This window comes from Jaculus jaculus, chromosome 3 (assembly GCF_020740685.1).
Source record: "Jaculus jaculus isolate mJacJac1 chromosome 3, mJacJac1.mat.Y.cur, whole genome shotgun sequence".
Taxonomy (NCBI): Eukaryota; Metazoa; Chordata; class Mammalia; order Rodentia; family Dipodidae; genus Jaculus; species Jaculus jaculus.
Window position 1 is genome coordinate 127,962,973 of NC_059104.1, and position 13,104 is coordinate 127,976,076.

Here is a 13,104-nt window from a genome sequence, read left to right on the forward strand (position 1 = left end):
GTTAAACCACATTGCCAACCTGATCCTTGTTCTGTATGAAAACAAGTATTCATAATTGTTGAAAATAATAAACATGTAAATAACAACAAAAGGGCCTCCCTGTGCATGACTCACTGAGCTCACTGCCCTCTGTGTAGTAGGTAGTAGTTTTCTGAATTTCATCTTGTGTTATGTCTTCTAGTTTTATAGTTTTGGCATGGTTCACTAAACTAGTGTCATATTGTGGGCATGCACTGTTTCACATTGCATATTTCTTTTCTGAAAAAGTGTATTTTCATACCCATTTGATTCATACATCTTCATAAGAGATTAATTACAAATATTTTTGTTATAAATGCTGTAAATATCTTCCTCAAATACAAGGTGATTTCATTGTGCTCCGAGAATTATTTTGGAGGGAAATAAGAATGCATTTTTATGCAGCCAAATTTATCACGCTGTATTTGCATCTCTATGCAAAAGCCCTCCATAATCTTCCCTAGAATATGGCTCAGGAATTACATTAGTTTGAATGCATTGTCTTTAACAGCTGCCTTACTAGTTATCTGATTTCTATGTATATTTCCTCTATTCAAGTGTCCTATTCTGGTTTTACCACATGGCATTCTGTGTGACTACATGATTACTTAGTTCCTCCCCCATATGTGGCCAGGTATGGCTGCATCATGAACAACCTTCTGCCCCACTGAGTTTTCTGCCCCGTTCCCTTTTCCTATTCTTGTTTCACATCAACCTAAGACATCCTTATTATGCACAAGTGCAAGGATCATGCACAGCACAGAGTGACATCCCTATCACTTCTCCTCCCAGCAATCCTTTACTTTTTTTATTCAAAGAATATCAAAATAAACTTATTAGGAGAGGAGTCATCAGACAGCCTTCATGGGAGTTATTTGACCTCACAGTGCCTAGCAATACCTTCACAAGACCCTCATAATAGGAGAAAAAGATGATGACAAAATAAAAGAGACATTAACAGAGAGAGGGAGGGGATATAATAGACAGCAGAGTTATGAAGGGGAAAATGGGGCAGGAGAAGGAAATATATCATGGTTTATTGTCTGTAAGTATAGAAGTTGTTAATAAAATTTAAAAGGAAAAAAAAAAACAATGGGTCTATAGACTACTGGTAGTCTATAGACTACTGGAAGGTATGGAATTGACCTTTATCATAGATGTGGTATGTATCTTCACGTGCAAGAAGTTCTGTACTGAAGCATCTTTCAAAAAGTTCTGTCATGTCCTATGTAATCATCTTGTACACTCTTGCTAGATACTGTGCCCCCAGCTGTGAGATATTTAATACTCTTTTCCAATAGCCAGAGCATCCTGTCCTTAAATGATGGCCATATGGTGCAACGGCTTACAAGGCTGTTGGGTCAGACCATGAGAATTAGTGACAGGATTCTAATATTGACTCACAATTGGTTAGTGAGGCATTAAACATAAGGAAATATAAGAGACCCTGTCAAAGTACTTGAAGCCACAGAAACTGTGCTCAGCTCACAGTGCCTTTGGGTATTGTCTGACATTCTTATAAAGTTTGTTTAATTAGCATGAACCTCTGTTTCTAACTTTGAGGTAATATGGAAACATGTTTTCTCATGATGGCATTGCTGCAATTTCCTCCTCGACTAATTTCCTCCTTTAAGTGGTGAAGGTGTGAGGAGGGTGTGTTCTCTTTGGCAAGTGGTTTCTAAATGTCTGGTCACAGACACTTCTGGGCACATTCTGAAACGCCGCTGGCTTGCTGAGTTGCACATGAGTGACAGTGAATTGTTTGTTTTTATTATATAAATGTTAAAGAATGCAGAATAATGAAGGGCTGTGACTGCTCAGACAGGGATTTAAGCAGAGCAGTATGCTGTATTCTGGCCAGGATGTAAGTGTAGATGTGACAGAGGAGGACAGTGAGGGGTTGTCCTATCGGCGAGGAAAAAGCTCCTGTTTCCTGCTGTCACCAGATTGGCTCTGGCTGGTTCTGCTCCCACAGTCCTGTACACCCCTCTGTATCTTCTCATTGCATCTGCCTCACAGCACTGCACTTGGGCATCTCCCCTCTGCAGCTGGCCTTTCTCTCCAGCAGCAGTGAAAGGGAAGGAACTGTGCCATTAACAGTGCCCCTTACAAAGTCTTCCTCCTGGCCAAGATAAATAATATTGCCCACAATCATTGGATGAATGGAATAGACGGGAACCTCACAGTTTGAGGCTCTCATAGAGAACTGTCTAGGGAAACCACACCAAAAAATGTGGCCAAGTTTGGGGCTCACTGATGCCTTCTCCTATTGAGAGTATGGGTGAGGGTCATGGAGTCTTGGAGCCCTGTGGGCATATATTGTTGCTAGCCTTGTAGGACCATGAATCTCCCTGACTCCATCTATACTCTTAGAACACTAGAACTAAGTTTGGAATGTAGCTGAAGGTGCTCCTTCAGCCCGGGAGACCAAGCCACATGGCTAGGAAGACCAGCAGGGAGGGTTGCTGGCTGACTGGCTGGCTGGCTGAGGCAGAGTCAGTGATGTGACTTGTGCTTTGCTGGGCATTAGTCTCAAAGCCCCATCTCCATTGTTGGAGAAAGGGGATAGGAAAGGAATATCCACTTTCCAGTAAGGATCCAATAGAATAGTGAGCTGCCATGTTATTTAATCACTAACTGAATGTTGTCTACAGCACATTATAATAAAATAATAATTATAATACTTCACACAGTTTCCTTGAAAAACTATATTTAAATACTTGATATTGATGATGCAAACAGTGTTAGGAATAATAGCAAGAAGGAGTATGGCCTCCTGCATGGTTGGCTCATCACTTTAACATGGCTGAGTTTGGCTCTCGTCATCAAATTCAGTGTGAGAATAATTGGCCACTCACACTCATTTGGATCAGGCATTTAGCAGCCAGCACTGAATTCTCTCTGGGTCAGTGGTGTGACATTTACTCTCTCAGCTGGGCCGATGGCAGTCAGGTTTTCTATGCCCTCATTTATCATCATTTAGAGCTCCAGAAAGAACTGTGTCTATCCTCCTGTGCCCAGTGAAGCAGAGCCTCACAGGATGACTGGAAGAATTTTCATTGAGAACTGACTGAGAGATAGGCATCTCCAATTTCCTGCAGGAACCCTTTCTTTGGGTTGGCACTTTTGACCCTATCTACTCTGCACATCTCAGTAGAAGCTGGCAGTGGTAGTCAGCCTATCCTGACAAGGCCTTTCAGAAACCACAAATCTTCCACAGATACTGCTGTGACTGAGAATAACCTCTCTGAGCTCTAAGACTGTTTTCCCATCTGTAGTTTGGGGAAAACAATAACCCACCTCCAAAGAGTTAATATGAAGACAAAGCATATGCATGGATACATATGCATTATGGATTCTATATGTTTATACTACCCCTGACACACCGGAGTTCTCAGGTAAGCATTCAGTAATCAATGTAACTAATATGAAGAAATGTAACTTTGCATCAATTTCAGGCTCGCGAAATACCCTTGTATTAGAATTTAATTTTCCTGTTTGTTTTTGTCTTTTCCCCTTTCTTTTAATGTTCTCTCTTATTTTTCCTTTCTTCCCTCCTTCCTTTCCTTCATCTCTCTCTCTCTCTTTCTTATACCAACTGCTCTGGATCAGATCTACAGCTTCATGCAAGCTAAGTACATACTACCTTTGGTCTAGATCCCAGCCTTCAATTTGTTTCCTCATTGCCAGTCCAAAACAGACACCATGTGTGAGGACGGTGCCCAGCCCTATCTGACAGGCACATGGGTACATCCAAGAGCTGCCAGAACTTTGGAAGATGTTCTTATTACTTTACATTAATTGAATCTGACTTTAAAAATGCAGATTAGGATGTAATTGGACACATTATGATTTGAAAATGTACATGATTATAGTTCTCTGAAATACATGTATCTAGCCTTATACTCTCTTCTATAATAAGGACAAAAATGAGACAGTAATTACCTCAGGAGATCTTGTCACACAGCACACATGTCACCTTCTACATTGACCTTCTCTAGTTCCTCAGGCTGGAAACCAATTCAAACTCCAACACAAAATTGCAAAATGTAGAAAAGAAAACTGCAGAATATCAAAGTACATGAATATAGCATCTCTAACAGCCTACCCAAAAACCAATATCTCTGCTTGAAAGCCAACAGACATCAATGGACCAGGCCAGTCAATACTCCCTTTGCTCAGCAAATAATATAAGTTTTCATGGTGTTAACAACTGTGGAGACCATGCTGTGCAGTAGATGACCAAACACTCTTCCTGTGCTTTATGGAAAACTCTTTTCTAACAGCTGTCATTCCTTCCTGCCTCCAGCCTCTAGCAACAGTCCTTCCTCCTCTCTGTTGCTATGAGAATGATATTTGCAGAATCTATATATGAATAAGAGCTCAAGTATTTGTCTTTATGTGATTGACTTGTCTCACAGAAGGCTTCTCACTCCCTTCAAACCCTACTAAGATTTCTTGTATTTTGCCCTTATTTCCATATTGCCATTTTAATTCTTAGTTGTTTTTTTCATTTGTTTGTTTTTGTGTATATAGGTGCATGAGCCACAGCGTGTTTATAGATGTCAGAGGCAACCTCGGGGTGTTGGTCCTCTCCATCTGTCTTGCTTTGAGATGGGGTCTTTCTTTGTTGCTTTGGTGTTGGGAAGGACAGATTAGATAGCCTATGGAATCTTGTATTCTCCTGACTCAGCCTTCCATTACCATAGGAGTTGGGACTACATTCATGCATTGCCATTTTGTGTCCAGCTTTACATGGTGGGTGCTGAGGATCTGAACTCCAGGTGGCAGGCTTGTGGACTTTGGGGATATTTTAACATGATTGAAGCCTGTTACGCTCAACTTCCTCCTTGACATCTCAAAGGCCTCACTTCCTATAACTAACTCACTGGAAATTTGGCTTCAACACAAGAAATTTGTTGGGATGGGAGACATAATCATTCAGATCACCCAACCAAGACAAAAATCAAGATTAGGTAGTCATGAGCATGCTTGTTAGAAACAACCTGAAGTCAGACACAATGTAGGACTTCAGTGTGTTTTTGAGACCTCATGAACATAAACATTTTCATATCAGGCTTTCAGAGCCGGTTGGTGCTAGATCATGTATATGCATGCTGAGTCCCTCTGTACCAGGGATAATGGGAGAAACAGTAGACATGGTTCCACATACTGGGAGGCACTATACTTCACTACAGTGAGATTCATCTCATCTCCAATTTCTTTGAAGTTTCCTCATGGGTGTCCACCAGAAAATCTAGTAATTTAGTATCTGTTTTCATGAATCCCATTTTACCTCACAGTTTAATCTAATACTTAATGCATCATTCCATGAATAAAATGAACAAAAGAATCAGAATTGTTTTTTTTTTTTTTTTTCTTTTTCAAGTAATTGTGATTGGAACACATCCAATGGAAATCATGCAATTATCTTTAAGGAACCTCCTTAAAGCCTAGGAAACTGGCCCTGATGTTCAGGGAACTTGAGTGTCTGCCTCTTGAGAGCAGAAGCAGCAGTAACAGAAATGTCTATTAACTCACTTCTGCATTAGAGAAAACAGAGCACGTGGTTCATTAGAATAACAACACATATTTACATTTCTTTTGTCTACTAATAGCACCAAACTGTGAACTGGATGATTTTAGAACTCATCATACTCTCATCCATTTAGACCCTGCCTGCTCATATGCCAAAGGTATAAGTGAACATGGTGCCCAAGTATCTATTTTCAGTAAATCCAAAAGATGAAGGAAAATATTCAATTGAGTAACATTTCTCCTCTTAAAATTATTATGTCCTGAAATGGAATGAATAAGCTGAGGAAAGGTGCTATATCCAGGGTTTTCTAGCTCTTGATCAACTGCATAAAGCATTCCCTCTGTATAAAATCCTTCTGATTGTTTTGCATATTACAATGATAACATTAATAGCAAATATAAATAAGTGGTAAACATCTGAATCAAAACAAATCCCACTTCACAATATCAGGTGACTAAAAAGAAATCTGATGTGCAACTCAAAATTTCTACTGAGTTAGAGAAGTGGTTTTATTTTATATTTGTGGTGTGTATACCATTGAATTTCATGTGAAGTGACCCCCTACATGTGTATTCCATTCTGAGTGTGAAAACTGTCACTGCACTTGGTTGGCTATCATTTATGACAATTCAGTAATTCCAATCTTTTTCTGCACTAATAATTGTTTTTGATCTCCCCACCCTGCCTACCATTGCCATTAAATCTGGGATCACAGTGACATGAACTCTAACCAGTGACCACAGCAAAGCCAGAATGAGGCAAATCATAATCTTCCATGTTTACTATTTTTTTATCAAATCAAAACAAAATTTTCATATATAAAGAGTAATATAATTTTAAATTAATACAACTCTTTTTCCTCAGGGATGTGACTCAGGAGTTCCCAAGTGACATGCCCTATGGAAATTAAAGTGCTCTTCACACAAAGTAACCATGCCCACAGTCTCCCCTGGAAGGAAGTGACTCAAAGAAATGCTGGTAACAGTTCATTGCACTACTCCCCCTCATAAACATATATTATAATCTCTCTATAACAGTTGAAGATCATACTTTGAAAAAAAGTGATTTCCTTCCAACCTATCTTTTTTTCTTATCATTCTTCCTTACTATAAAAAAGGAAGGTTAGAAGGAAATCACTTTTACCAAACTATGTAAATATATACAGTAGTATAAATCTGTGCATTTGCCACTCTAGATTGAATAGAATCCAGAGTCTCTGCAACATTTCTGCTTAAAACTTGCATCGGACCTTTCCTCATGTCTCCTTAGGGACAGGATTCTGTATCACCTCACATCAAGTGCATGGGAGCTAGTGGTTAGCAACCTATGGTCAGTTAAGCACAAAGAAAGGAGAGGGCCAGGGTGAGCTATCGCACATACGGCAGCTTGGCTTGGAGGCACCCACAGCCCTGTGGGTGCTCACCATGGCTCTGTTCCATGAAGGAGGATGAGGAAGCCCAGGGAGCCTCTGGAAAGGGGAAGAGCTAGGCCACTGCCCCACCCCACCCTTGGTTTCTGTGGGGAGGACCAGAGAACCAGCCTGTCTTGGATCATTGATCAAAAGTAGCCTGACCACAGGGCCAATGGGATTAGAGATACGAAGTTCATCCAGCCAATAACAGGCCAATAAAACTATCCCCCACATAGCAAAAGAAGAGCAGAGGAAGAATCCAGATGTCAGCTTCATTTGGGGAAAGACAGGGACTCCAGTGATTCAACCAGCTTGAGGAACAAGACTTCATCTTGCTCATCTACCCAGCATACTTGGGACACCTTGACATTGCATAAAGTAAAGAACGTGAATTAGACTAGCAGCACCCAGGTGGAAGAGGCTCCAAAGTGCCTGCTCAGAAGGATGGGTGGATATGGCCAGATCATGAAAACTGAGAGAGCTCTAGCTTAGATCTTCAGTATCACCTAAAGATTATGTGTTAAAGCTTTGATCCCAGGGTGAGACTATTAGTAGGTGGATCTTAGGTCATTCAGGGTATATCTTGGAAGGGAATTGGGGGATCCAACCACTTCTGTTTCTCTGCCTTATGTCTTGTGGTATGGGTGGTTTTGTCCTGTCATGTATCTCTGTATAGCATGCTACCTATCACAGGCCTAAAGAAACTAATCATTCACAGTTTACAACCTATAAAACTTGAAGCCAAATTTTATTGTTTTTGTATACAAGTTTTATATATAGTTGTTTTTTTATAAGGATAGAAAGTTAACTACCACAATGAGAGGGTTGCTTTGTCCAATGTATATATACTTCAATACAAAGAAAACAGAAAATAATGAAATATGTCTCAAAAAAGAAGCAAGATAAATCTCCAGAATTTAACCCTAATGAAATGGAGTGGCATAATTTATTTGCCAGTGCATCCGAAATAGCCACTGTAAGATGCTTGCCAAAGTCTGAGGAGTAATTTGTAAACAAAGTAAATTCTCAATGGAGATTCGAAATAAAAGTTCTACACAGAAGTAATGGGGCTCAAAACTCAAATACATGATCTTAAAAAGTCCCTAGAGTGATGTAATAGCCCATGAGATCAAATGGGAGAAATCATCACCGAACTTGAAGATAGATCACTTAGGGCGGAGCAGAAACATAAAAAAAGAAAGAAGGAAGCTTCTGAGACATAAGACACCATGAAGTACACCAACATGCATGGGGGAGCTTCAGAAGACAGAGAGGACAAGGACCATGTTCAAATGTTGAAGTGAATTTTCAAATGTGGGGTTGGGAATGGGCAGACATCTAGGAAGCCCAGAAGATCCAAAATCAAAAAAAAAAAAAAAGAAAGAAATTCACACCAAAACATTATAAACAAACTATCAAAAGACAAAGTATGGTTTAAAAGAAGGAAAAAGTAACTTGGATATATTCTTATCCATTCAAGATTTCATCATAGAAACCTTACAGTCCAATAGAGAGTGGGAGGATACACTGCATGTACTGAAACTTTAGAGAGGCTGAAGGGCACCCCCACTGTCATTCAGCAAAGGAGTACAATATTCTGGACTCACTCCCTCCCCAGTTTTCATGCTGTCTACAGAGGATATAATATTCTCAAAATAGAAAACTCCAAACCAGTTTGGTGGAACAGGCCTATAACCCCAGGGACTCAGGAGGATCACAAGGTCAAGGCTAGCCTACAGTCTGTTCAAGGCCAGACTGGACAACTTAGTGAGACCTTGTCTCAACATGAATACTAAAAACAGGACTGGAGCTATAGCTTAGTAGTGGAGCATTGCCTTGCATAAAAATCAAACCATCAGCTTCATGTCTTTGTGTAGCTTAAGCACAAAGGTATAGAAAAAGGAATGCAGGAAATAGATGTCAGCGCAATTCTAACCATCTTCACATACCCAAGAGGTGGGTGATGCTAGAGCCATGTCTTTGGGGCCACTGTTACCAACCAATCTTTTATCTGGAGTGGTTGATATCCAAGAATGTCCACTGGAATTGAGAAAATGTATACCTAATATATTTGTATGCAAAGAGTTTGTGCAAGTAACACAAACTTCTATTTGAATGTTCTGAATGAATAGTGACTATGAACACTATCGAGAAGGTTGTTGCTCTTATAGAACAGTCTAGAAGGAGCAACTCAGCATAGCAATTATTACAATGCACAGAAGTTACCTGTCTGTGTACTCAAAATGGTAACTCATTTGGAGATGAACCGTAACATGAGACAAAAGCAAAAGGACTTCCAGAAGAGCACCTTCTAAATTGTTCTGAGTCTTCACACACATTATGAAGCTTGCCTTGATCTGAGATGTGTGCTGAGCAGGGTCTCATGTTCTCATGGATAGACCAGAATCTTGTATGAGTAGGACCAATCACCCTCTTATTTCTCCAAACAGACTGTATCCTGCCATGGTTCTCACATTACCTGGTTTTGAGTGAATGAGGAATTGGGCCCCAGAGCATTCCCACAGCTCTTACTTACAGCTGCCAAACTTCAGAGGGCAAGCATGGGCGTCCATCGGGAAGTCCTCAAGCTGCATGGGGCACTCAGCAGAGATAGTCAGGCTAAAAAGCGAGAGACAGACAGTGTTACATGGCGCACTGACCACCCTTTACAGGAGCCTTTTTGTCCCAGACAGCCATTGAAGTTACTTACAATTGATATATTTTATGAAAATGTCTACGGTGTTGCAACTAAATTGCATAAGTTTGTTTTACAGATGAATATCACTGGGGATGAAGGCTTAAATCTAGTTTGCTGAGGAATTCTGTGGTTGAAGTGGGCTCTGTACTGCTTATATGCCTGGTCTGTCATTATCTAATATGTCACAGCCAGCTCAGGAAACTGAGAGACAGCCACAGTTTAGGTCTTCAATGTCATCCGAGGCTTGTGATTTTATGAATTTTATTAAACAGACTATCCACTCAGAAATGTGAATAAAGGATAAATGCATAGATTTTCACCAGAATTTGGCCGCACTCATTGTTTAATCAACTGTAAGTGAACTTTTTTTTTTTTTTACCATGGCAGTTTTTGGGTACAGCATAATTATTAGCCTTTCCATTTAAGTCTACTTTCCACACAAGAATAGTGGCAGCCACCATGGCTGTCACGGTAATCACAGCATTGCCAGCAGAGGCAGCTGGACCAGGTGAAGCACAGAGCTCTAGCTGGGTGAACACAGGTAACCTCTGTGGCTTGATGAAATCTGCCACTACTACTGTCAAAGTTCATTATGGGTGGAAGTGAGTGGTGGATGTGAGGTGTTTTATTGAGCCCAGAATGCAGAGCTACTCATGGGTGGAGCCATGACTAGATAGATATTGAGTTAATGTCTCCTGTCTGCAGAACGGCCCCTAAGGTGTTGAGCACCTGTCACACAACTAAGGACTCCACTCTGTAAGAAGGCATTGAGCTTGCTTTGGTGTCACAAGACTTCACTTTTCTCCCCAAAAGCAGACATGGTGGGAGTGCCTTTAGTGTAGCAGTGTGGACGTGGGAAAACCATTAAGTGATAGGGATTTGCCAGGTGTGGTGGCACACACCTTTAATTCCAACACTCAGGGAGGAAAAGGTAGGAGAATCACCATGAGTTTTAATATAACCTGACACTATATAGTGAATTCCAGGTAAGCCTAGACTATAGTGAAACCCTACTTCAAAAAAAACCAAAGGGAGAGAGAAAGAGAAAGACAGACAGACAGAGACAGAGAGAGAGAGAGGGAGAGAGAGAGAGATCATGGGAAGTGATTAGATCACAAGGAACGCAGCTCCCATGAGCCCCCGTTGGTTCTCTGAAGAGCTCATGAAGAGGGCCAGACTGGCCCCTGAATCCCCTGAACTTCTGCCTTCCTGTGAGCCTCTTCCCCACATGTCCCACGCACTGTGTTGCCAACACTAGGAGTCTTCAGCAGAGGCTACATACAAAGAGTTCACTGACGTTGGCTTTTCAGCCTCCAAAGCATGAACTAAATAAACCTTCTTTTCTTATATATTACTCAATATCAGACATTTTGTTATAGCAATGGAAATACAGTAGTTTAGGTGCTTTTATTTCTCTACAGACTTTTTACTAATTAGGCAAAGTTCTAAACTGTACTGAGTTTATCTTCTATTGCTTATGTTCCTTTACACACTAAAAAAAATGAAATTACATAAAATGAAATTAAAATACAAAGAAGTTGAATTCCACTGCATGTTAGAATTCTATTTTAGAGCCAATAATAATTCAATGCTGTCCATTTCTTGTTGACATGATTCCTATTTTCCCAGAATGCGAATGAAAATGGCAGAACATTAATTTTTGCCATTACAACTTACTCTTGTTAAAACAGATTATCCTGCTGCTGGTAAATTGCTGACATAAATCACAGGTGATGGGTGCAATCTAGGCAGCCAGCACATCCATTCTCTGAATGAATCAGCACAAGAGAAGTGTGTGCCCATCAAGAGAAAACCTGCTGTGGTCACTGCTTTGCAGGACATACCTCAGGATAGAGCAGTCACTGCAGGTCATGAGTTCAGAATAACAAGATGCCCTGCAAAAGTGATGTTTATATGGGTAAATGGCATTTAAAATAGTTTTCTACATATGTTCTTAGAACATGAGAACATATAGAAAATGTCAAATGTCTACCATTTCATTTGGTTTGTGTCATCTGGAGTTTTTCAGTATTTACACATATTTTCTTTCAATGTTTGGCATAAGTATGCTGCATGTTTTTTTTTTTTTCTTTTCTGAGTGTGTAATGTGGTGTGTACACACTCATATGTGCATGTGTGCACATTATATGATATTGCTGCAGTTACCTTCTTGTTGCCGAGACAAATACCCTACTGCAAGTAGCTTGAGAGAGAAAAGCGTTTATTTCATGCTTACAGTTTCCAGGAGAAGCATCCTCATGGAAGAAGAAGCTGGCTCACTTCATCTTACATCCATAGCAGAGAGAGTATAAACAGCCAGTGCTCAAGCTGGCTCTGCACACACAGCATTATGTGAAGATACAGGATTTCAGTAGTTATACATGTGGGTCGGTGGCCTTGGTTCTAACAGTTTATGGACGTAGGTGTGACAAAATACTGAGGTCAGTATAAGGGATACAGAAGGAGGTTAAACAGTGAACCTTGTTCTACATTGCCCCCAATGTTATGAGCAGCTTCATGATCTGGATTTATCTTCCCCACAAGGTAAATATGGAGATGTGCTAAGGGCAAGGCCTTCTCTCTCTCTTTTCTGTCATGGTAACCAGCTCCCTTAATTGGCTTCTTTCCCCAGTGAACACTCAGACTCAGTTTCCCACTGGGGTGAGGAAACTGTCTGAAAGACTGGTCTGTAGCTGAGCTACTACCCACATGGTGAATCATAGGTAGTTTAATTGCCCTTCTTCTGTGCTGTTCGTGTGCCTTGTCCACACTTCAGTGGATGTCCACAAAACCAGATCTATAAGTCCCATCCCTAGTTGTACAAGTGGAATCCCCAGAGAAACCTCACCCCCTTCAGAGTATTCTGTCCCTCTCTGGACAAGTGGATGTAAGGAGGACCAGAGTGTACACTGCCTGCCATGGAGGGAGTTATTGTGGTCATTTGGCACTGAGAGCTACCCATTTTCAGAAAACCACCGCACTGACGTATTTAAAGGGGACATTGTGACAAAAAAAAGACCACAAGGGATCTCCTTTTATCATATTGTGGGAATTGAATGAATGTTTTTAAGTACTGTAGAAAGGCAGAAGGGTAATAAAAATATGTACTAAAAGCTGGGTATGTTTTTTTCAAAGACTGATTAAAATATTTTCACCAAAAAAACCATAAAAAGTGATTTCCACAATTTCCATCTCAAAATACAATCATTAGAGTCTCACTGATTATTCCTCAGCACTTTACCATTGAGATTTCAAGCCTCTGAAAAGTGCCTCAGCTATGATGGTCTGTAGCCTCTAAATAAATAAGAATTATTCAAATAAATCCCTCAATAGTAAATATCTCAGCCCTCAGTAATAAATTTCCATTTTTGAGGCCTTTAAACATTCTGGCAGCCATCTACGTCTCACATCATGAGAAAAGAGGGAAATTTCTACCTT

General features: G+C 40.4%; 1 protein-coding gene across 9 annotated transcripts in view; it reads right to left on the bottom strand.

Moving 5' to 3' along the window:
- The window catches only part of Gabra5 (gamma-aminobutyric acid type A receptor subunit alpha5), an 86,400-nt gene that overhangs the window by 14,389 nt on the left and 58,907 nt on the right, over positions 1–13,104 (bottom strand). For all 9 annotated transcript variants that reach the window (XM_045146443.1, XM_004661945.2, XM_045146442.1 and 6 more), the window contains one exon: positions 9,505–9,587. In XM_045146443.1, coding sequence (XP_045002378.1) covers positions 9,505–9,587 — 83 coding nt within the window. The remainder of the gene's footprint in view (positions 1–9,504; positions 9,588–13,104) is intronic.